Source organism: Hyperoodon ampullatus, assembly GCF_949752795.1.
Source record: "Hyperoodon ampullatus genome assembly, chromosome: 10".
Lineage (NCBI taxonomy): Eukaryota > Metazoa > Chordata > Mammalia > Artiodactyla > Ziphiidae > Hyperoodon > Hyperoodon ampullatus.
Window position 1 is genome coordinate 8,434,763 of NC_136923.1, and position 25,342 is coordinate 8,460,104.

Genomic DNA, 25,342 nt, shown 5'->3' on the forward strand with positions numbered 1-25,342 from the left:
CTGGGAGCCAGAGGAACCACGTGGGTCAGTTAGGCCTACAGGTCTTCCAGCGTGCTTTTCAGGTTAAATTGCCTGGCGTGGCTTTGTGAAATGCAGGAAGTGAGCTACCAGTGGGTAGCACCGGCCTTGATCTTGGATTGACGGTTATTGTGATTTTCCTGTTCTAGAAAAAATACAGAGAGAGTTGTGTTCAGTAGGGTGAGAGGAAAAAGGGCTAACAGAGCCAGGCGCACGCCCCAAGTAACAACCCCCAAGTTTAGTGTATGGTTGTCATGTCAAGTTGTGTCAAATTTGGGCATGGACTCTGCAAACAACACCCTGAGTGATCTTTGCAAATTGCTGGTGAGTTGCCAGCCCTTCATGTAGAATCCCAGATTACTTACATTTCACTTGGCCAAGGAGGAACAGGGATGAGAGCCATCGGGGCTTTACTGCAACATGTATTTAGTGAACATGGAATGAGGTTAGAAGGGACCTTACATCTTCCATCTGATGTTTGATCCTGTTCAGCCTTAGCCCTGCCCAAAAGTCATTTGGATTCTGCTTGAACAACCCCAGATTAAAAAGCTCCCTCCTTCCCCAAACAACCCTTTTGTTTGGCTTGTGGCTGGCTACAGATATTATGATGTTTTCCCGTATCTCTGTTATCTTCAAAAATCTTCCTCACTAGGATTTCTGGTCATTGATCTTAATTCTGTTCTCTGGGGCAACCCAGAGAGAGGCTAATTCTACTTGACAGTCTGGCAAGGTTGCAGGGAGCTGGGTTTTTATTTCTCCAGGCTAAACATATCTACTTCTTTCAATCCAGCCTCTTAGGCTTTTGTTTTGAGTGCCCTCAGCATCCTAGCGACACTCTCCGGAACATGTTCCACTTGTCAGTGCTTCTTCTAAAGTGAGATTCCCAGCAGCGGAGTGACCAGCACAGAGCAGGGCTAAACTTTCACCTCCCTCCACATTAGGGGCTATGCTTCTCTTTCCGTATGTCCTAAGATCATATTCTTTTTTTTTTTTTTTTTTAAGCTAGTATCAGTTAAATCCCTGTTCCCACCGTACTGCCATTAAACGAGGCCACCCTCCTCCTGTGGGATGTGTAGGTGATGTCTTGGGTGGGTCTGATGTTTATCACCGCTTAGATTTCCTCTTGATGGGTTCAGCTCATGGTTCCAGACTGTCACAATCCTGATCCGGCTTCTCATCACAATCACATATGCTGTCTCTTCAGACCTTGTGTCTGCATATTCAGTAAGCATGGCTTCTGTACCTTAAAGTTTGTCAATAAAAAAAAACTAATTGGTACTTCAGGGCCCAGGCCAAAGACAGAGTTATTCAAAACATGCCACTAGGCTAATATTGATCCATTAATCAACACTTTTAGATTGTGGTCATTTAACCAGTCATAAACCCACCCAATTCTAACATCCAACTCCATTTCATGCTAGGCCTCATCAAATCCCTGTCAAAAACCAACGGTTGACGCCTACTGCATTTCCTTCATCAACACTCTTTGACTCTGTTGCTTTCAAGAAAGAACCGATTCACTCATTTATTCATTCAAGTATTTATTTAGCACATACTATGTGAATACTATGTGAATCAGCCCATGCCAGTTTCGGGGGCTCACCACTTCCACGAGGGGCCTACTGTGTTTGTGGAGAATTTATGGGTTACAAAGATAAGTGAGGAGTGTGGATGAGTATTGTCACTTAGGCAGCAGAAGCAAAGAAGGGGGTTCAGCCTGCTTGAAATTAAAAGACAGCATCCATGATGGGGGTCATGGATGTTATATTTTGATCTGAATATTCAAGTTATCAACCTGGTTGGCTAGTACACCTCATGATGTGATGTTGTGACATTATTTAGGTATTTTGAGGACATAACACTCCTTTTAAAGCAAACATTAATACGATTCAATGGCATTCTTTTCTTCATGGGTCACATGTGAAGCCTGGGTGAAGCTTGGAAGAAGTAGCCAGGATCCCCAAGCCCTAGAGCCCCAGTGTGTAATTTGCACTAACCAGGTGTAATTTGCACTAACCCACCAGAGCATGAGTTACAAGTTTGGGATTGGAGCTTCACCTGTCTTGGGACAGTGAGGCAGGATGGAGAGAATACCTACTTATACCACAGGTCTGCTTTTTATGGTGAATTCTTAAACACAGGGTGATAAAATCAGAGGGCTATATTACTGGAAGCATCCAGAGAGAGCCTCTAGGTGAGTAGTTATCAAACCGAAGTGTGCTTTTGAATCATGTAGGAAGCTTGTTGAAAATGTAGGTTCCCAGACTACCACCCTCCCTGAGGTGGCACCCTGGAAACGTGAGCACTTCTGGGTCTCTGTGGTGTCCTCCTGGGGTTAGACTCACAGTCTCCCAGAGCAGGAATATGCAAGTGGACACTCTCCCCAGCTGGGTAGGAGGCCACTGGTCCCTGCACCACACTTGGAGAAGCACCATGAGTCTACTCATTTTACCTTGAGGAGGGCATGAGGCCCAGAAATGTTCAGAAATCCGGCCAAGATCGCACACTGAGTGACCGCAGCTCTGAGCTCTTTCTCCTTCTGGGTAGAATGGGAATGGTGGTGCTTCCACCATTTGTCATCTGAGACTGCAGTGAGGACCAAATGTACATGTTTGAAAACCATCTACAGATACAAGGGGGAGTGACTGTTAGCAACCACGGGACAAGGCCCTAGGAGCTAAGAAGGACCACGGCCAAGGAGACAGGACGCCACAAGCCCCAGAAACCCAGCAGGGTGGGGCCAGGGTGCGGTGACCTCAGTCTTATCCGGGCACATGTCAGCCCCCTCCCCGTGGGCCTTTCCCCACACCTGTCTTCAGCGGGAAGATGGTGACGTTCCAGCTGTCCTGAGCTGCTGAGGCGCACTTCTTTGCTCCGCTGTGCCCTTTCTGAGTCTTCTGGCTGGGGAATCGAATGGATTGTTTGGTGAGAAACTAGCTGGCAGATTTGGGGCAATCACATCTGTCCCTGTGCCTTCATTCTCAGGGCCTTTGTAATTGCGTCCCCCTCTGCTTAGACCCTTCCCTCCCATGTGCACCCACATGGCTCCCTTCCTCACCTCCTTCAGGCCGGGGCTGAAATGGCAACTTCGCAGTGAGGTCTGCCCTCTCTCCCAGTTCCTCATTCCTGCCTTGTTTCCATCCCTAGCGTTCACCACCATTGACCAATTGTGTATTTTACTTACGTTTTTGTTAGTTTATTGTCTCTCTCCTACTCTGCTGTGTCAGTCCCACCAGGTCAGAGATTTCAGCTGAATTTCTCAGCACCTACTATATGCCTGGCACAACTGTAGGCGCCGAGGATCCAGAAAGGAACCTGCATGGACGGTGCCTACAGTGGCTCATGGTCCAGCAGAGAGGGCTCCCGGCCTGTGACTGGGCGACGTGGGGTGGGCAGGGCTGAGGGAAGCTGGTAGTTGTGTAGAGGCATGGCTGAGGCCAGGCTGAACTGGGGGCAGGTAGATGTGTTTCTGTTCCGGGTGCCCCGTTCCTGGCACTGTTTCCAAGTGCGTTGTGCTTGGCCAGGCCCCAGAACTAGAGGCAGCCTGGGGTCCTAGGGCAAATCATTTCTTGTGCCAGCCTCACCTTTCTCATCTGTAAAAAGAAGAAAATCATATCCCCAAATGCAGTTCAGGTTATTTTAATAGGAACGTCTCCAGGGGCCTGCAATGCCCTTCCTCCTTCAGAGTGCAGCCAGATAAAAGAAGACATGTTCTGAGGCTCCCCTCTGACAGATCAGATAACATTCTCTTGTCTCAGCTGCATGCTCTTGGCCCAGAAGCACGGAGGAACTTTGATGGCTAAAGAAGCCCACTGCCCAGGCTCCTGCAGTCCTCACCTGACAGAAGCACCTTTCACTGCGCCCATCCCCCAAGCTTTCTCTGTGTTCCCAAACTGACCTGAAATGCCTCATAGGACTGGACAGCCACGCTTGGGAGAGCTGGGGATCTGATGGAGCCGACGCAGAAACCCCTTTCCCCGTGCCTGGGGCCTTGAGGGTGGCCTCCCGCCCTGGAGGTCCATTATGGAAGCAGGAATGGCAGGACTTGGCCCTGCGATCTGTAATGTCCTTGTGCCTTGTGTCTTACAGAAATTTAAAGAATATGTGAACGGCAGTAACCTCATCACTAAGCTACAGGCCAAGCATGACTTACTCAAGCAGACTCTGGGCGAAGGTGAGTCAGGTGGCAGAGGCTGGCAAGGGGGGCTGTCTTCCCCGCTGGGTTGTGTTGTGGCCCCTTGAGCTGTTTCACATGGAGATCCCGGGCCCTTGGTGGAATGAGGCCTGGTCCCGGAGCCACCTACTGGGATGAGCAGTCTGGGAAAATAGCTCTGGTACAGATGCTGAGGGGGTCCAGTCTGGCTGCAGAAACTATGGGGCAAACACAACTCTTAGTTTGGGTTGTGGAGGAGGGTTCCAGATAAAGTGATGTGGGTCCCCAGTAGGTAGGGGGTACGATTCAGGGAACAAGCATCTGCACTGTTGCTTTTTAGCAGATTCTGTTTGCCAAGAATACTACTGGAGTGCCTGGCCAGGATTGTAGGTCCAAGAAGAAAAATGCATATGTGTAAAGCAGAGTTTGGTCCTTGGGAGACCTGGGGACTAGACTTAAAGCTCCCCAAAGGCTTCCAACGATGGGTGGGATAAAATCCCAACTGCTCCCATGGCACACGAGGCCCAAGGTCACTTGACCTCCACCTGCCTCCCTGACCTCATCTACCCATCCTCCACTTCCCTACTGTGCTCCAGTGGCACTGAGCTCCTTTCTGCACATCAAAGCTCATCTAAGAAACGAAATTGAGTTATTTGTAGTGAGGTGGATGGACCTAGAGTCTGTCATACAGAGTGAAGTAAGTCAGAAAGAGAAAAAAAATGCCGTATGCTAACACATATATATGGAATCTAAAAAAAAAAAAAAGTGGTCGTGAATAACCTAGGGACAAGACAGGAATAAAGACGCAGACCTACTAGAGAATGGACTTGAGGACATGGGGAGGGGGAAGGGTAAGCTGGGACAAAGTGAGAGAGTGGCATGGACATATATACACTACCAAATGTAAAATAGATAGCTAGTGGGAAGCAGCCGCATAGCACAGGGAGATCTGCTCGGTGCTTTGTGACCACCTAGAGGGGTGGGATAGGGAGGATGGGAAGGAGGGAGATGCAAGAGGGAGGAGATATGGGGATACTTGTATATGTATAGCTGATTCACTTTGTTATAAAGCAGAAACTAACACACCATTGTAAAGCAATTATACTCCAATAAAGATGTTAAAAAAAAAAAAGCTCATCCAACTTATTCCTGCCTCAGGGCCTTTGCATCTGCTGTTCCCACTGCCTGGAATGCCCTTACCCCATGTCTCTGTGTGGATGGCTCCCTATCCTTCAGCTGTCAGCACAGATGTCACTTCCTCCTGAGACCCTCCTGCCACCCAACCTCAAGGAATCACCACCTCTGTCCCAACACTCTTTCTGTTTGATTCTCCTCATCTCACTCATCACCATGTGAAATCCTCCTATATACTATTTGTTCACCTGCTTATTGTCGTTGGTCACACCCCCACCCCCAAGAGCATCATATCTTCAACCAGAGTAGGGACTTCCTTGCTTATTTTGTCCACCACTTTATCTAGTGTCTAGAACAGTGCCTGGCTCATATCAGGCACTCAGTAGCCACTGAATGAACGTTGAATGGAAAGGTCACCAGAACGTGAACTAGAAACCATCCAAGGTCAAGGATGTGTCAACTGAAAACAAAAATGCACACGCTAAGAGCTGAGAGTTATATTTTATTCAGTGGACAAAATTGAGGACTTAAGCCCAGGACACAGTATCTCAGATAACTTTGAGACACTGTTCCAAAGAGGCGAGGTGGGGAGCCAGGATATAGAGGAGTTTTTGCAACAAAGACCAGGTAGTCAGAACATCTAAAGATTGCTGTTAATAAAAGAAAACCAGACATCTCACATTAAGGAATTTGGCACTTTTCTATATATGGGAAGATGCAAGAGTCTGGGCTCAGTGCAGTCATTCCTTTGATATGCACCTCAACTCTCTGGAGCCAGTATCCTGTCTTTTCTCATCCTGAGTTTCCTCAGGGTGCACCGTTTGTTGTGGGGGGCAGGTGGCTGCAGTATCTGATGATTCACTGGTAGGCATTATGTTTTATTTATTTATTTATTTATTTAGGCTACGTTGGGTCTTAGTTGTGGCGCGCAGGATCTTTGTTGCGGCACGTGGGATCTTTCATTGCAGCATGCGGGCTCTTTGTTGCGGCACGCGGGCTTCTCTCTAGTTGTGGCACGTGGGCTCTGGAGCGCGCACGGGCTCAGTAGTTGCGGCGCTCTGGCTTAGTTGCCCTGTGGCATGTGGGATCTTAGTTCCCCAACCAGGGGCTGAATCTGTCCCCTGCATTGGAAAGTGGATTCTCGACCACTGGACTGCCAGGGAAGTCCCTGGGCATTATGTTTCCATCCCAAGTTCCCTCAGGGCTCTCCGTTGGGAGTGGCTGTAGTGGCTGATGCCTGCAACATCCCTTGTTTACTGATATGGCAGGCGGCATTTTTAGTTCACAGATGGTTTACATCAAGTCCTGGTGGCCGTGGAGCCGGGTATGAGGCTCAGCTTTGAGGGGAGGAGCTGACCTGGGGCTTCAGAAGCTGCTGGGCAACCTCAGAGATAGTCTTGTGTTCTGTGTAGAGAGGGCTGTTGGCTGAAGGATGTGCTCCCCTGAAAGGAAAGAAAACATGGGGTCTGGGGAACAGGGGGCCAGTACAAGAGAGATGAAGGAAATTTCTAAGATGATGATGCCAGTAGATCCCGAAATGACAGCTTGAAGCGGCCTAGAGAGCTCCCAGGAGTGTCCTGGGGAAGGAGTGTGACAGGACAAGAGTTGTGCTGGGCTGTGGGGCTGGTGGTCACTGCCGGTGGGAGTTTGCTGTCTGCAACACGTCCTTGCCTTCCCTGGCTCGCTCTCTTCTCCCTGTGGGTGCACATTCTAGTGACTGTATCCTGGCCACACAAGTCCCTAATTCCTGTCCACTCAGCAGCTATCAAGGGGGCTGCCAGGTTCTGCAGGCGCTTGGCACTTGTGAGCCCCATGCTTTAGAAGAACTGGTGAAAAATGAAACCATTTCCCAACCCCAAGGCACTTACATTCTAGCTGGGAGACAACACGTGAATCCATAAAGAATTAAATAGCGATAACACTATCACACAGAAATACTGACTGAATTGCCAGGCGAACAGTACAGACTCTGAGGGTTGTGAGTCCAGAGAGGGAGGTTTCGCTGTGGGCCCAGGAGAGCTGGAAAGGCTTCAAGGAAGATGAATAACTAGGGCTTGAAGGAATAGCCAGGACTTTAAAACTAATACCAATGGAATTTTTGCAATCAATTTTGTTGACATATAATGGATATACCATAAAATGCACCCATTTTATGTGTAGAAATCAGTTTTGACAAACACATACATCCACCTGTCACCACCACCCGGAAGTTTGCTTGTGCCTCTTTGCAGTCAGCTGCCCCCACACTCCACCTCAAGGCACCACTGATCTGATTTCTATTGCCATAGACTAGTTTTGTGTGTTCTAGCTGGTGAGAGCTGGGGAGCTCTTGGTGATGGAAATGTTCTGTATCCTGCTTTGGGTGGTGGTTAGACATGGGTGTTTAGGTTTGTCAAAACTCATTGATGGAGAGGAAGAGTAGGGGAGATGGAGTTGCAATGAGCTTTTTCTTCATTTCCCCCGTCCCGCCCCTCTACCTCCTGCCCATCCTGACATTTCAGTATTGGACCAGGCGAGTGGGGCCATGGAGGAGTGTGGGTAACACGGAGGAACAAGAACAGCAAGACTAGAGGGAAAGGGGAGAGACAGAAAGTCCTAGAGAGGAGCTTGGGTGTGTGTGTGATGGGGGCAGCTTCCACAGCTCGCAGAATCAGTTTTTATGGTCATGGGATTGGGGGCTGCTGCTCATGAGTCGTAGCAAAAGGTGGGTCCATGTGAGTTGCTGGCTACTTGTACTTTCGAAATCAGATACCCTGGATTTAGAAAACAAGATGTTCTTTTAAAAAATAAGATCCCAGATGAGGAAGTGCTTCTCTCCAGCTCCTCCGTGAGTGCTCTCACATGCAACCTTTTATTCCTGCCCTTGCCTGAATGGCCTTAATGAAATAATAATAACAATTAGTTTTGGTTGGCGTAACTCCTGACCCATTTGGTCTTCCAAGTTTATTTAGCCTTCAGCTGCGCCTTGCTTTGAGATGTGATTTATGACTCATTCTTCTGACTTTTGAGCTGAAGAGCAACAAAAAACTGAAAATGCAGCTTCAGAAGTATAATGGAGGCTAAGAAAGAGCCATCTAGAAGAATTTCTATAGTCCTGTTTTCTCATAAGCCAGCAGTGAGGAAAGCCCACTGTGCTTCTTTTGATAACTGGGATGGGTCTTGTTAGACTGGTCAATTCTGGGGAACTTTTTTTTTTTTTTACATCTTTATTGGAGTATAATTGCTTGTGTTAGTTGTGTTAGTTTCTACTGTATAACAAAGTGAATCAGCTATATGCATACGTATAGCCCCATATCCCCTCCCTCTCGTATCTCCCTCCCAACCTCTTTATCTCACCCCTCTAGGTGGTCACAGAGCGCCGAGCTGATCTCCCTGTGCCATGCGGCTGCTTCCCACTAGCTAGCTATTTTACATTTGGTAGTGTATATATATCCATGCCACCCTCTCACTTCATCCCAGCTCACCCTTCCCCCTCCCAGTATCCTTAAGTCCATTCTCTACGTCTGTGTCTTTATTCCTGTTCTGCCCCTCGGTTCATCGGAACCATCTTTTTTTTACATTCCATATATGTGTGTCGGCATATGGTATTTGTTTCTCTCTTTCTGACTTGCTTCACTCTGTATGACAGACTCTAGGTCCATCCACCTCACTACAAATAACTCAATTTCATTTCTTTTTATGGCTGAGTAATATTCCATTGTATATATGTGCCACATCTTCTTTATCCATTCATCTGTCGATGGACTCTTAGGTTACTTCCATGTCCTGGCTACTGTAAATAGAGCTGCAATGAACATTGTGGTACATGACTCTTTTTGAATTATGGTTTTCTCAGGATATATGCCCAGTAGTGGGATTGCTGGGTCATATGGTAGTTCTATTTTTAGTTTTTTAAGGAACCTCCATACTGTTCTCCAAAGCTTTTTAAATTTTAATAAACTTTTTGTTTTAGAATAGTTTTATATTTATAGAAAAGTTGCAAAGATAAGATAGTACAGTTTCCATATACTCCACGTCCAATTTCCCCTATTATTAACATCTTCATTTTACACGAATATGGTATATTTGTCACAATTAACAAATATTGATACATTATTATTAACTGAAGTTAGTAAATTACTGAATTACTGAAAAAACTGAAGCTGAAACCAAATCTTCAGTCATTTTTGTGTCTCCCCTGCACAATAAAGCTATATGTGGATTCTAAGGGCATCAGGGGAAAGGGGAGAATTTGCGCTGACTTAGTTTGATAAAGATCTTGCCCGTTGGGCAAAGTTGGGACATGAAAAAATTGAGCAGGCCAAAGAAAGCTCAGAATCTTCTAATTCACTCTTCTGAGCATCTTCAGATGATTCCCCTCTACCTGGACATGTTAACTCTTCCATTCAGTAGAAAGCTCTTCTAAGAGTGGGGCTAGGGTAGGGTGACACCTGCCTCAATGGCCTTTTTAGGTCATCTGAGAGCTATTTTATATTGGGGGGATAATCTGGTCATTTTGAAAACAGGTGAGAAATATGGGGCCAAGTGGAATATTTTTACTAAAAAGATACAAAGCTTTTTTTAAAAATGAAATGAAATATCATGTCTAGTGCCTCAGTTTCTCTCAAGTACTCTTTTGACAGCACGCCTCAAAGAAACCACAAGTTGGAGGAAACTAGGTCTTTTGGGTCACCCTCACTTAGAAGCGAATTTCTGAACATGGCACACAAGTCAAAATGCTTCTAGGTGCCCTGCAAATTGTCATTCCTTGTTACAAATGTCACTGCCACATCTTGGGAACAAGAGCGCACGCCCTTATGTGCCCTTGGCTGTTGCTATGTCGTTTTATTGGCCAGAGGATTCTTAGTTTATCATCTCTGAGTCTTAGATTTCTGACCTCTTTATTGCCCTGGGTAGTCAGTAAGCTCCAGGGTTTACACTTAAGATATGGGCGGGTTTTCAGTTTACTCTATAGCCCCTCTAGGGTGAATGGTGCATTGTCTATAAAAGGGGTGAGACATAACCTTTTCAGGCCAAGATTTAATAGCCCATTACAGAGCAAAATGTCCACCGGGACCAGACAGTTCTGACCTTCTAGAAAATGACTGAGCCACCAACTATAAAGTATATTTTTAAAACCCCAAGAGGTCTCAGGTGGTAAAGGGCAGAATATTTTTGATTTCTGTTATTTGTTAGAAGTTGAAACACCATATTCCAAAAGATGTTTCTGGTAAAGAGGTTCTTGAGATCTGGAATGTGAGTCAAAGCTGAAGGAGAATAAATTCGATTCGTTGCCAGAGGAAGGTCTGTCTTGAGTGTGTTCTGACACATTCCACTCCAGGACCCAGATCCTTTGATTCCTACCTACCCCTTTCTCCCCGCCCCCCGGCCATCCATTCATCTGTCCATCCATCCATGGGGACACAGTATATACAAGACGAACAAGGTTCCTGCCCTCGTGGGGAAGAGAGACCTCAAACAGGAAACAAACCATTAAGTAAAGAATTATAACTGAGTGTCCTCGAATAGAAAATTGGGGCTGAGATAGATAATAGTTGTGTATGGGGTTGGGGAGCATTGGGGCACCTGCTTTAGGTTGGGTGATCAGAGAGGCCTCCGAGGGGAGGTGATGTTTAAGCTGAGACTGAAGGATGGGAAGGCGTCAGCCACGTGAGAAACTGGGGAGAGAGTGTTGGGGCAGAGGGAACAGCCTGTGTGAAGGCAGGAAGGGATGTGGTGAGGTAGGACTAAAAGAAGGGCACTGTGCCTGGACCACAGTGAGTATGTAGGGGAGGGGGCAATTCTGGAACCAAGAGGAGGTAGAGCAGGAACCTCTTCCTAGGTCCCCTTTGTCAGTCAGAGTTGCACAGCTGACTACAGCCCTAAGGGAAATGATGTGCTTTATAGTCAACCCAGGCCACTGGCTGACGCTTTCATGAGTGGGCTGCCGTCAGCTTCAACTCCGGGTCTTAGATCTACGTGAAAATTTAACTCAAGTTGATGTCTGGTAGGAATTTGCCCCAGACCCCAGGCACACAATCAAATTAAGCAGAGCAAATTTTCCTGTTTTACCTAACTTTTCTCCTTTCCTGCTTTGGCTTCTGTTCAGCCAGTTGCAGTCACTCTTTTTTTTTTTTTTTTTTTTGCGGTACGCGGGCCTCTCACTGCTGTGGCCTCTCCCGTTGCGGAGCACAGGCTCGGGACGCGCAGGCTCAGCGGCCATGGCTCACGGGCCCAGCCGCTCCGCGGCATGTGGGATCTTCCCGGACCGGGGCACGAACCCGTGTCCCCTGCATCGGCAGGCAGACTCTCAACCACTGCACCACCAGAGAAGCCCCATGCAGTCACTCTTGTAACTGCTTGTGGCTTTGGTCAGGAATTAAGGAATTGTGTGCTGATTCGCTCCAAGTTTTATTCTCAGACTTCTCTAACTCTCTTCCTCCCCTCATTTTTCTCCCCATTCAGCTTTGTTTTCTGAAACAATAGAGAAATATAAATGCTCAGTTCTTTTTTTTTTAATAAAGTCCCTTCATATGAATGCTAGATGGGTCTGGAGCTGTTCTGTCCAATATGGTGGCCACAAGCCACATGCGGCTGTTGAACACTTGAATCGTGGCTAGTCTGAATTGAGATGTGTAAAACGAGCACCAGATTTTAAAGAGTTAGTAATATATATATCTTATTAATTTTTATATTGATACATACTGAAATAATATTTTGATAGATTAAATACAATGTATCATTAAAATTAATCTTTCATGTTTCTCTTTACTGTTTATATGTGGCTACTAGAAATTGTGGCTTGCATTGTATTTCCATGGGACAGCACTGGCTTAGAGGTTCTCTACTGCACCATAAAAATAATGAAGTACTGAATCATGCTGTGGATGAACCTCAAAAGCATTATGCTCAGTGAAAGAAGCCAAATGCAAAAGACCACATATTGTATGATTCTATTTTTATGAAATACCCAGAATAAGCAAATCTGTAGAGGCAGAGAGTGGATGAGTGGTTGCCATAGGCTGAAGATGGGAAGAGGGAGTGACTATAAATCGGCACAAGGGATCTTTTCAATGTGATGGAAATGTTCTAAAATTGAGTTGTGGTGATGGTTGCACAACTTTGAATATTTACTAAAAATCCTGAATTATACATTTTAAATGTGTGAATTTTATGATATGTAAATTATACCTCAATAATTAAAAAAGAGGGCAGTGGATATGAGACTGGAATTCCAGGGAAATGTAAGATCTGGAGATAAAGTTAGGAAGCCTCAGCAAGCATTTGGGATCACCTAGAGAGGGTGGAGGAGACCCAGTTTGCATCCTGGAGCCATTCCAATATTTAGAGGTTAGAGTTTGGACAGATGAGGAGACAACAAGAGAAACTGAGGAACAGCCTGTAGGGCAGGAAGGACACCTGGAAAGTGTACAGAGTCATGAAAATCAAGAGGAAAAAGCTTTATAAGAAGAAGGGAGTGATTAACTGAGGTAGGCAGTGCTGAGTGCTGAGCAGTCAGGTAAGAGCAGAGGAGACATTGGGTTCAGCCGCACAGAGCCGTCTCCGTGGAGTGGTGAGGACAAAAGCCAGCTGCAGTAAGGCAAGAGGAGGAAGTGACAGGGACCCCAAACAGAGCTCCTTCAGGAAGTTTTGCTGGAAAGGAGAGCTGAGAAATGGAGATTGAGTTAGAGGAGAAATGGGGTCAAGGGGAGGCTTAAAAGGCAGGTTGGATGTATTCAGTGTACGTGTTGATACGCTGATGGAAATGATCCAGAAGAGAGGAGACTGGCGGTGCTAGAGAGAGGGGAGACACTTGCAGAAGCAAAGCCCCTGAAAAGGGCCGAGGGCTTGGGACCTGCAGCACGGGGTGTGGGTTTTAGCAGAAGTAGGATGCTTCCTCCAGAGCACCGGGAAAGGAGGTAGCGGGGGAATGGACAGGCGCAGGTAGGTGGGTAGGTCTCATGGTGGTACCCAGAGACCCTGTCTTATTGATTTTGTTTTCCAGTGAAGGAAGAGAGAAGGTTTTCAGCTGAGGATGAAGGCAGGAGGGCTGGGTGTGGGCACTTGGCGGGGTTGAGTAACAACAGAAGGTGTCTTATGGCTGATACCCTTCAGTGCCAGGCATGACAAGTGCTCAGTAAACCTTTGTGGACATAAAGCAGTGTGTGAGCTCTCAAGCTGGGGTATGCATAGAAGAGAGTACCAGGAGTGCTTGTCAAAATGCAGATTCCTGGGTCCTTATCCAGGAAAGAGCCAAAAAATCTGCATTTTTGACAAGAGTTCCAGAAGATTCTGATGCCACTGGTCAGCAGGTTGTAGTTTGAGAATCGCTGAAAAAAAAATGTGTAGGAACAATAGCAAATGAAAAATATGTGAACATGGCCCTACAAACAGGAGGCACTGCGGATTTAATAAGACTCAGTTCTTCGCAACAGAACATACCTTAGGCATAAGATTTCCAAGGTCACAAATAAGGGGTTAGTTGTTTCTTGTTTTTAGAAAAAGATGAATGTTCTCCGCTCAAAAATAAACCACCAAAAACGAAAACAAAACCAACAATTAAATCATTGTACACTTTTCTTTCCAGGGGAGAGAGCAGAATGCGGTACAACCAGGTAAGAGCGGTGCATCTTGTTTCCTTCACCTGCTGCCTGAGTGGGCTGTGGGAGGAGGTGGGGGGAGCAGGACAGGCGGGGAGGTGGCGAGACAGTGCTGGAGCTCAGGGCAGCGGAGGAGTCTTAGAGGGGACGGCGCCTCGCCAGTGTCCCCACGGGGGTGTGGCTGTGCTGAGAGGGAAGGCAAAGGTCTTTTGGCTGCTCTGCTGGTTCCAGCATTAGACTGGTGACGGGGAGGGAGCCTTTCAGAGCTGCTGTGGGAAGTGGGTGTCGTCCCTCGTTGCTATCCATCTGGTGGGAGGACGGGAAGGTAATATATATTGCAGAGTGGCCGAGGGCAACCAGGAGAAGCCAGAGGCTGTGGGGTAGCTGCCCACCTGTCTCCCCATCCGTTCTATGGCTGCTGAGCAAACCGCCGAGGCGTGGGGCCCAGCCCGGGGTCCCAGTTTGCCAAGGCTCCGGGTTTGGCTGGAACCGCACACCACCGGGCATACGCATGCGCATATTCACACGAGCGCACTCAGAAGCCCGCTTGCTGCCCGCCCTGGCTTCCGACCTCGCAGCACTGGGATGGCCTGATGGCAGAGCCCCTGGTGGGGGAAGTAATAGTGGGCAGCTTCTGCTTTCTCTCCAGCTCGCTCAACATTATCCTCTGGGCTTTTCCCTGAGCAGACCAGAACCAGTGAACACTTTCACTCAGCAGCTGATAGCTGAGAGGCTGGCTTCAGGACTGGACCTTTCCTCTACCTGCGGAGAGTTTAGGTCCATAAGCAGCCCTATCGTTGCCCGGGTTCCTTAGAGCCCATCCATTTCCGTGTTCCCAGCAATACCTGTCCCACTGCCCAAGTTGAATTGAGCTGGTGGCCCAGAGGCCTGCACTTTTCCATCATGTGGTCATTGAGAGCTACTTCTGCCTCATTCTGGGCCCAGTGACCCAAAAACATCCTTTCCCCACAAGTTCTTCCCAGTGGCCCAGAATCCTGGAAAGCTGTCCTACTTGGCAAGAGGGAGGATGAACCCTTAACTCCTGCCTCATCTGGAAGGGAGCTGGCTGGGAAAAGGCTTGGAAAGCTCTGGGGTTTTCAGTTTGCTGGCCCAGGGTCGGGGAAGACTGAGGGCTCTCCAGAAGCTCAGCCTGTGCAGCTGTTCCTCTAGGCCCCGGCAGGCCCCGGACATTGGGAAGAGTCATGATACCAGGCGAGGCCCTCCCAGCACATGGGTCAGCAGATGTGCAGGGTTACTTTCTAAGAACCTTTTAGAAACAAACTCCTATTTATTTATTTATTTACTTACTTATTGCAAGAGTGTTGTCATAGTCCCAAAACAACAGAAGCCACATTTTACACCAAAGTCTGCAAATAGTGAAACAGATGGGGGGATGAATTGAGCCATCCCTCACTTCCTCCTAATTCTTAAAACTCATGTGGGAGAAGATGATTCCAGCAGATTGTAGGAGAGATCTGTAATCAAACCCTTAGCGAGGTCCCGGGGTCTTCCTTAGAGAAATGTTGAGAGGTTTTTTGTTTTTTTTTTAAATAAAGCCCTCTGAGATGCTGTCTTCCACACCCTCTTTGACCTAGGGCCTGGGAAATCCAAGCTAGGATTACAGACCTCCCACTTAGATACACTGCACTAAGCTGCAAATCCAGCCATCTGCACTTTGGCCCTTGGCCAAGGTCAAAGGCAACTCTTAGTAAAGTAAAAGCTTCCTCTTACTTCCAAAAATCATTTTTAACTTATTGTGGAGTGCACTGCTAACTTGGAAGTGTTTTTAAAATTTATCTTAAATGCGCTGGGTGAGCTGTTTCTATACTGTGGCCCTTTTTATTTGCCATAGTTTCCTGTCCAAGGTCAGTGTCGTTTTGGGTGCTTATTTGAGCAGGTCCCCTCAGCCAAGTTGTTGCTGGCCTTGCATAGACAGACCAGTTTTTGCACATGGGCTGCAACACATTGTTTATTTTTTTCTCATACTTTAGAATGTTATCTCAGAATAGCCCCAATTCATAATAACCCTGTAATTAGGCTGACCAGATGCAATAATGCACTTGTATGGTAAATGGCAAAGCCAGATGCAAATGTAAGGTTTGATATGGTTATTCAAACCATTGACTGGCTTCCCTAACCTAGGTTGACTCACTCCAAGTCTGGATTAGCAGTGAAATCACTCGAGATTTCTTGTCCAAACAGATGCAACCCCACGCACACCCATGCACAGCTTCCAAGAGCCTGACCACCATTGAACTACAATATTGCTGCCATTTTGGACGTTGACACCCACGTCTGTTGGGTTGTCTAGGGAAATAACCATCCTTCTGGTCACAGAATAATTTTGAGGCCAATTCCTGTGTTACTAACGCGTGTTAATTTTTATCTTGGTTGAAAGGCAGAAAGGGGACATTGGTCTCTGGTTTCTCTTTCTTCCTCTCCGTGGCTTTCTCTGTTCCTGTTTTCCCTGCCTCTCTCTCTCTCTCTCTCTCTTTCCTTTTGCTCTGCACCTGAGCAGCAGAAGAGATGGAAGGCTTAGGCTGCCCCACTTTCCTTGGCTGAGCTGCCCCCCTGCTCCCCACTTTGTGCCCCACCCAGCACTTCAGTAAGTCGGTATCAATTTGGTGTCATGCAAAGTTGGGATAGCTACGTTTCCTTGTCAGAGATTCCGCTCACTGCACAGAGCACCGCACAAAAAGAAAGAAATCCTGATGTGGTTCTAACAGTCCTTTGCTTTCTGGATTGGGCAGAAATTATGTAACTTCAAGGAAAAAAAAATCCTTAGGACTTATTTTAGGAAATAAATTTTAAAGGCACCCTAGATATTTTTGGTATTGGGTGTCCAACACCTGCATGAAGAGTCTGTACTCTTGCTGACCTTGAGAGTTTAATAGATGATTTAATGCTATCGCTGAATGTTCTGTGATAAAATCAATTTCCCAATTTCCATAATCACGCGGGAACCTGAAGTAGGAAGAGCTGAATTCTGTTCCCGTGACCTTGGGCAAGTTTCTTAATCTCTCCTGGGCTCATTTGCCTTATGTTTAAAGTAGGTTTAATAGTTCTTGCCTATCTCACAGGGTTGTCGTGAGGGTATCATGCAGTGTGAGATAAGGAAGTGATGTGAGAACGTCCAAAAACAGAAACCCAAATCACCATGGAAACAAGGTGGTGCAGCTGCTACCCTCCAGTTATGATACATAAAACCTATGGCCCTGTCACATTTTTGGCACTCTCTTTTGGCATTTGGAAATTCAAAAGCAGATCTGTTGTAAGAAATATCACTCTCACATAACCCACATCCTCAAAAAATAAGTAACTTACGAAAAAGAAATGACATGGACTTAGCTAACCAAATTGACGTAGATCCAAGATGAGCTCAAAATAATCTTGCCTGTTGTTTCTTTGCAAAATTTTGGTCTGTGCTGTTATTTTAGTTCCAGTGTTTGGGTGGCATGAGATTTGGATTCCACTGTGTTTTTGCCCATGCATGTCCTGGAGCTAGCAGCATTTGCTCAGTATTCAGACACCTAGAAGTTGATCCGAGTTCCCTAGATGGCGGGCCTGCTGAAGGAGACAGGCATCACAAGGCCAGTGAGCAAGGCAGCATGAGTCTTATCTCCTTGACTGGCTCCATGGCACGTACGATTTCTTGCCCATTCACAGAAATCAGTCAAGGCTTGTGGGCCCAGGTCTGTGTTCATCACGCATGGACATTATCTGTGTCAGGCTTGGTCCCCACTTGGTACCTCTCAAATTATGAATGAAGCCAGTTGAAAATGAACTGTGTCTCTTGGTTAGGGACCCTCCTCCTAACCTCAGAAAGCCCTTTGCCCTAGAAGGCTGGCAGCATTGAGTCAGGCCAATTTGGGTGGTGAAAGATGAGCAAATAAGCCAACACAGGTATATGCATGTGAGCAACTCTGGAAACTGGTCCAGTGTTTGTGGCTGTTTCGCTGTCGCTGGTGAACTGTGGTATGATCGCCCCTCCCTGTGGCCGAGATGGAGCACAGGGCATGGAGATCCTAAAGTCAAGCAAGACACTTTCAACCTGACCCCAGGGGTCCTCCACTGGCAAGGGTTAATGGGATGGATGAGTCTTTGGCTGGAAATGGGAAAGTTCCCTAAGGCTCCATGACAGACCCTTTGGTAAAAATCTTGGGATTGGAGCCAAAGAGGCCTGGGTTTGGGGCCTAGCTCTGCCACCTCCCCCCTCTAGGCCTCAGTTTAGGCCTCTGTTAAATGGGATCACACGTGCAGGGTTGAGCTGACGTTAAGTGTGGTAATGGATTTGAAAACATTGTACCTGAAAGTGTACTTGACTAAAGGACAGGAGATAATCATCATCCTGGGTCCCCTGGGGACCCCAAAGAAGCTGCAGCTTCCCTCCTGGCATCAATTTCTTCATCTCTAAAATAAGAATAATAATTGCCTGGCTCTTAGATCAATGGAATAAAGATTAGTCAAGTGCATTTGAAATGCCAGGAGGCATTAGGAAGATCAGTGCCCTGGTATGGTGGGAGTTGAGACTTGGTGATGCATTTAAGCCAAAATAATGAAAATTAACCCTTCCAATCATCTTTGAAAGTCTCTTGCTTTCTTGGGCTACAGATTACATCTCTCCCCTGATTCCCCCTCCATCTGGTCAGCTTTGTGGGATGACAGCCCTGATTGGAGTTTCAATGGTTCCCTGGACACGTGCTGTGCCCTCCTGTGATTTAGAATACATTTGTGTTTCTCCTGCCTGATGCCGTGGGTAAATTAAGACCTGCTTAAACATCCAGAGGCCTTCAGATGGAGCATTGGACACCAATGCGCTGGGGGTTCGGGCCTTCCATTTGCATTTTGTGTTCTCCTCCAGTCGTGGGTCATAAGAGCGTCTTTCCCAGTTGTATGTTTACCTTGGTTGCTTTCTTGATTTCTTTTGTTCCGTTTTCCCCTAGGCCCCCCTGTCTTCCCCCTAAACCACAGAAAATGAGGAGACCTAGGCCTCTCTCAGTGTGTAGCCATAAACTATTTAACGGCTGTATGGAAGCGTTCATTAAGGTACTTGCTGGGGAGCCACGGAGTCCGCGAATGCACCCAATGTAATGGCAGCCTTTCTCCACCTCCTCCCCCGGCCAACAGCCCTGCCCCACCCCAACCTACCGACCTACAAACGACTGACGGACTGGAACTTGCAATCTGGGCCCTCGGCCAGGCCTTGTGGCAAGCTGGTCCTCCCGGCAGCCTGCTCTTAGCTTCAGTGAGGGCTTCTAATCAGAGCTGCTTTTGCCTCTGACCAGTTGCTCCTAAGTGCTTTCCCTTGATCCTCAGCCCTGGGGGAGGGTTGCAATCGTGCTGGGACCCAGTAAAATGCAGGTGGTGCTGAATCCGTGCTGGACAGTGGTCCCTGTCAGCCCCACTTCACTGCTTCAGGAACTGCAGTCCTGACCAGCCTGAGGGACACTTAGAGAAACCCCCTCGCCTTGAGTCACACTCACGTCTCCCAAGAGGAGACAGGTTGGAAACAACACAAAGAAAAGCCCTGTGAGTAACTGTGTTTTTATACAAGTGATTTTTTAAAGTTGAGAATATAGCAGCAAAGGAACACAACACATACAATTTGTACGAGAGACAACCCTTCCACCTAATTTTGTTTCTTGTTAGGCAGTTTGGGAGAAGAGAAAAGAGCTGAGGTAGTCCCTTTAGAATTCCAGGTTAATCCTTGACACCTTAAACTAAAAAGAAAGCTTTTCACCTCAGTGAGTTTCTCTTCTTGCTTCTTGGCTGCAAAGGGTGCAGGATCAAGCTATCCCAGATAGAACAGCTCAAGGCAAGTTAAGATGGTGATGGAGTTGAAAAGGGCAGCACGTGGGGGACATACTTGAGGAAGGGGAGATGCATTCTGAACATTACTTAGGGGAACAGCGGAAGGTCCCTGGCAGTTATTGGAAGCCTGCCCCCATCTAACGAAGACCCTTTGCAGAAAATAAGAGTCAGGAGAAAAGTAAAGGTTCTCGGGCCCTGCCGACACTTCTGGAGTGCTGAGGCTGCCCCTGCTCTGACTCTCTATCCTCTGTCCTCATATAGGGCAGGCACAGGGCTTGCCGGGCAGGGAGGGTTGGCCTCAGGCGTGGGAGGGGGTAGGCAGGGCCAGCCTGGGTCCCTCTGCCTGTAAGCTGAGTTCTGGGGGACAGTGGGGGAAGGGAAAGGGGAAAAGGAGGGCACAAGTTGGGACTGCCCGGGGGTAGGAAACTGCAGCAGCTGCTCTAGGATGCCTCAGAGGAGGGAGGTGTGGAGGACCCCAAAAGGAGGGGTGCTACTGCGTGCATCAGGGAAGGGGTGCTGTTTGGAGGTGACCCCACGTGAGCAGTTTGCCATCCAGAAGGTCATGGGAAGAGGGGCTGTCTCAAGAGCCCTTTCTTCATCCTCGCTCCTCGCTCCAACAAGACTTTCTTCTCGAAAAAGCTGTACTCCAGAGCTGAGAGGGGACTGAGGCCCACTTGCTACTCTCTCTGCCCTCAAGGAGCTTATCATGTTGCTCAGGAGGTTTTTGATAGAAAGCTGAACGCGGAAGATGATTCAGGATGAGCACTTGGTGACTGATTCCCCACGGAAATAAGTTCTGTGAGAGCTCAGAGCAGGAAGAACTGTGAGCACTGGGGCCCGGGCGGCTTTGAAGGACGGGTCAGAACACAGCAGAGGGGAGGACGGAGGAGCCCCTGAGAGGAGGAACAGAATGAGCAAAGGCTCAGAGACACACACACCTTTCAGAATATGCTCAGCTCTTTGGAAACGGGTGCTGTGTCAGGACACTTGGAAGGAGCTCTTACCTGATGGCATTTGCAAGTTAGGTGTTCTGTTTAGTTGAACAGTCTCTGAATGGAGAGCTCCTACAAAAAATGCATGACGCTCGAGTGCCGTGCATCAGCCGCGGGAGTGTCTGCCCCTTGGAGGTAGTCACCAGGAAGCCACATCCTTATTCTAAATATATAGCCATTGCTGCAGCTGGTCAGTCTTCCGAGAGCCTGCAGCAGGACCTTTGTCAGCAGTGCCAAAACTTTGTCTTAGAACGGACACCCCAGTCTTTGGAATGAAAAGCGCCAATCAGAGCCCGGCTTTGTAGCCACTGGAGCCACAATATGGCAAGAGGCATAGTCTGTAGTGGGCACTAGGGGACTGGCTCTGAAAAGAGCCCCCAGAGAGGGACACCCCAGAGCACTAGGCAGCAGCATGTTGCTGGAATAAGGGCACAGCCTCCTCAGGGGACCGTTTGACTGAAAAAAGTATGTTGAGCGAATGCATTTCTTTATAGTCACGTGTGCTTGTACCGCACATCATCTGTGCAATTCCGCCAGCTCTTCTGCGCACCCACTCTAAGCTCCCTGTGGGGACAGACTGCAGCAGCGGGACCCCAACCTCAAGGATTGTTAACTCTCAGAAAATGAAAAGGCAGTGTGATGCATCCAGTTCTTCAACCTTTGGGAATGGAATTTAATTTCCTCTTATGATTCCCATGCTATCTGGAAGAAGATTCAGCGTGAACTAAGAATCCCCAGCTCTGAAATTCTAAAGCTCTGAAAGGCTTTTCAATAAAATAACATCACAGAAACTCCATGATTATGAGGGTTTAGAGGGACAAGGAAGCATCCCCAAGAATGACGGATAAATGTAGTTGGAGTTACTTGTATAAATTTCTAGGACCTTACCTGAATGGATTCTTTTCAAAATGCTTGCTTTTTTTCCCCCCTTCTCTCGGACAGAAGGAAACCCAATTTATTATGATAAATTTGAGGCCCAGGAGGTCTACCTTCGGGATGGGGCAGGGGGAGTCCTTACCTTGTTTCAATAAAATGAGAATGATAATTACCCACCTCCTGAGTGTGTGAGGAGGATCAGATGAGTAACACCTGCCAGGTTCTAGAGCTCTGCCTGGCGCAGAGTCAACACCATGGAAATGTTAGCTGTTAGTGCTGCCTGGGCTTTCCGGAGAGCGCCCATGGGGCCCCGTCTGATCACCTGGCACTGCTGTCCTAGGTTCAGGTAGGCTTAGTCGACATAGGAAAATTCTAGTTGCTGAGGTGCCAGGGGCTGGACGGGTGACACCAGCAAGCAGGCGCACATCCTCCCGTTTCTCAGTCGGGATGAGACACAGCACGCACTCCAGAGCCTGACCCACTGCATGTGTGGGAAGAAAGAAGAGGCAATGCTCCCCTGCAAATGGGCGACTTCAGTGAAAGCAGAGCCTCTGGTTCTTCCCGCAAGATCACGAAGCCTCTCTGACTCCACTGCCCTCCCTCCTCCAGGCTTTGTCAGCTTTTGGGTTCCCTGAGGCTTTTTCAGTGCCAGGGTGAGGGTCCGTGGGCAGAAGGAAAGCAAGCCAAGTGGGTACCCGGGACCAGCTGCCCCAGGTGTTTTGTAGGAAAGCACGGGCAGCTGTGTGGAATTTGGAACCAGATGGAATCCTGTTTGGTCCTATTCAGAGGGCACCTGACAAACACGGTCCTGGTTAACTAAGAGCTAAGAGCGAGGTTTCCTGAGCTGACTTGCAGGGCCAGTGTCCCAGGAGACACCTGAGGGCGTGTGTCCCTCCTTTTCTGTGGGTGGCTGGGCTAACCTTAAGGAGCCTTAGGTGGGCTCTCACCATTGGTGAGTAAACAGCCCCCGTGTTGAGGAGAAGCTAGACCTGGGGTGAGGCAAGTGTTCAGTACACACCGTTCCTGCCCTTTGACAAGGACTGAAAGAGGCCCCTTTGCCCCCTGGCGTCCGAGGCAGCCACCCTGGAAGGCTGGCCGGGCAGGTCCGGAGCTCCACTGGGCCCACAGTTTGCCTGCCATCCCCCCGGACCTCCGCTGGCTGCCATTGCATTTCGGCGTTCCCGGACTCTGAAGGAGCTGCTTGCTCTAACTGGTCTTATTACTTCTGCGTAATCTTTTCTTTTTCTTCTGCTCTGCTGCCTGTTTATTTTTTGTTATCAGAGGAAGAAGAAATGCTCGAACCAGGAACCAGGTATTTACTGGAAAGTTCCGTCAGCCCCATTCAACTGGATGGAACCTGTCTTTAGCCCTGACTAGTAGCACAGGGCCCGCCTTGCCTGTTGCCAATGAGTCCACTTTATTACCCTCTCTGTGACTGTAGTTAATCAAGGACAGGATTTGCAGGTGGGGTGTGGAGGAGCCACGAAAGCATCCAAATTCATGTTTTTTTCTCTGTCCCTTGACATGAGCATATTACATATGCCTCATTGCTTCCTCACCTTCTGAGGAGGCTAGTGCTTAATTTGGCCTCTTTTCAAAGAGAGTTTTTAAAAAATTGTATGCTCTGTAAGTGGCCTGAAATGGCAGAGAGGTCAACCAATCACGGAATCCGAAAGAAAATGATCCCTTGCCCAGTTCTCTGTGGCCGTGGGCCAGTCTAGGAAAATATAATTGAAAATACATTCACACCCCAGATGCATGTATTTAGAACTGCATCTTATTCAGCCTTTCTGACTAAGGTTGCCACTCAGTGGTCAGTGGCTGACGTTAGCTGTTTCTAGAACTTTTCCTAGTAATGTGTTTACTGTTAAACAAATATCTGTCTGGATGTTTAGGTTGTTACGTTGTGAGTAGAACTGGTCTCCCCTCCTCCGAGCTCAAAAGGATCCCTGGGGCCAGCCTTGCTTCCCCCATGGTGTGTCCTTCTTAATTCTGGCAGCAGGTCCTACAGTACTAGGCAGAGGCCTTGATCCTGCCCTGAGCGCTGGGAGAACAGAGTTGAGATGGGGCTGAGGGCAGTGGGAGGCAGAGAAGTCTTCAAGGGCGGATTCCAGCCCCTCCAGGCGGTGGGCTCCCTCCCCTTCTCTGATGTGCCTATCAGGCCTCCTGAGCCCTGATTCCTTCCCAGCTGAATAGGAAGACAGAGCATTTCTTTAAAATGATCACAGCTATGGCTTTTCTGCAATCACAGAAGACTTTCTATTTTAACTGTTTGTGGAAACTTTAGAATTAGTGGTTCCTTGCTTGTTTTCCTACTAATCTGATGGTACTAATTTTCTGGCTTGAGTTCATAATCTGTGTTTGCAGTGTCTTCTCTCCTGTGGTGGTTGCCAAGTCCAATACAACTCACAACTTTTTTTCTCAAGGATTCAGGACAAGCTATACCACTGGTCGTCGAGAGCTGCATCAGATACATCAATTTATATGGTAAGCTCGATCTCAGGGCAGTGTTTTCAGCTCTTCCCAGAACAGGTGCTAGGCTATTCTCATAAGAAATGAGATTCAAATTCATCTGGGAAGATTTCCTGTTGCTGCTCTGCTTCTGAGAGGGAAAACGTTCTATAGAACAGCTGCTATCTTGAGTGCTGTCTATTGAGCCTTGTGTGTCGGGGGAACTGAAGATGGTGGTGAGAAGACTCAGGAGCTAGGAGAACCGAGGAGCAGGGAGGGCACGTGGGACAACTGTATTAGTTCCTTTTTTGCTCCCACCCGAGCCCAGAGCTCTGCACTTTGAGCACTGAATGAGGTTGGTCAACCGATCAGTTAATCCTGCTAGACTGTGGTAAGCTCCATGGAAGAAATAGAGTGTCTGGGATTTGCCACATGGTGTCCCCAGCACTTAAATTGTGCCTCCATCTATTCATTTATTCATCCCTCCAAAAATATATTTCCAGAGTGCATAACAGGGCAGGCACTGTTTTTGACAATGGTAGCATAGCCATGAACCAGACAGGTAGGATGCTGGCCCTAGGTAGCTTACATGACCAATTAGAAGGGCAAGGGAATGAACAAGCAGAGAGACAAATAATATAATTTCAGATAGTGATAATGCCAAGGAACTAATTAAAGGGGATAGAGAATGGCTGGAGGAGGGCAGACCTGCTTTGGCTAAGGTTGTAAGGAGAGCCGTCCCTGAGGGGGTGATGTTTGAGTAGAAGAAGCCAGCCATGCGGTCCAGGTGGAGAGAATGGCAAGTGTCAAGGCCTAATATGGGAAAGAAGGCCAGCGTAACTGGACGGGAATGAGCCAGGAGGATGGGGTAAGAGACACAGGTGGTAGAAACTCAGCACGAAAGAAATGAACAACGTTTATTGAGCACATACTATATGTACAAACCAAACTTTAACTAAAGCCTGCCTTTAAGGGTAAACACTTTCCTGAATTATAAAGTGGAGAGTTGTTTCATATAGAAAAACTGAATCTCAGGGAAAGGATCCCAGTCTTAATTCCCTTTTCAGATGAGGGAGGCCCTCTACTTCCTTCAATCTTATAGGTCGCTGTTTTGTTGTTACTGCTGTGTCAGGTATCCAGGTCTCCTCTTTGTTAAGGCCTTGTAGAAACACATAAAAAATGAGATTGTTCTTCTTCAATAAGTTAATGTCCCCCAAACTCCTTGATCCCAAGCCAGCATGCACTCTAGACTCTAGATTTTCTTGAAGGAAGACGTTGTCTGTGATGGGCGAGGGAATGGTTGAGGGAGTGGCAGTAATCATTCTCAT

At 47.7% G+C, this 25,342-nt stretch overlaps 1 protein-coding gene across 3 annotated transcripts in view; it reads left to right on the top strand.

The window, feature by feature from the left end:
- Nucleotides 1-25,342, top strand: part of SRGAP3 (SLIT-ROBO Rho GTPase activating protein 3) — a gene marked incomplete at both ends in the record, with an annotated part of 249,914 nt that overhangs the window by 186,050 nt on the left and 38,522 nt on the right. Inside the window, 5 exons of one of the 3 annotated variants that reach the window (XM_079712501.1) lie at nt 4,108-4,192; nt 13,872-13,899; nt 16,403-16,489; nt 22,845-22,875; nt 23,990-24,050. In XM_079712501.1, coding sequence (XP_079568627.1) covers nt 4,108-4,192; nt 13,872-13,899; nt 16,403-16,489; nt 22,845-22,875; nt 23,990-24,050 — 292 coding nt within the window. Of the gene's footprint in view, nt 1-4,107; nt 4,193-13,871; nt 13,900-16,402; nt 16,490-18,827; nt 18,931-22,844; nt 22,876-23,989; nt 24,051-25,342 lie in introns of all 3 variants that reach the window. The other 2 variants (XM_079712500.1, XM_079712502.1) reach the window with 2 other exon arrangements.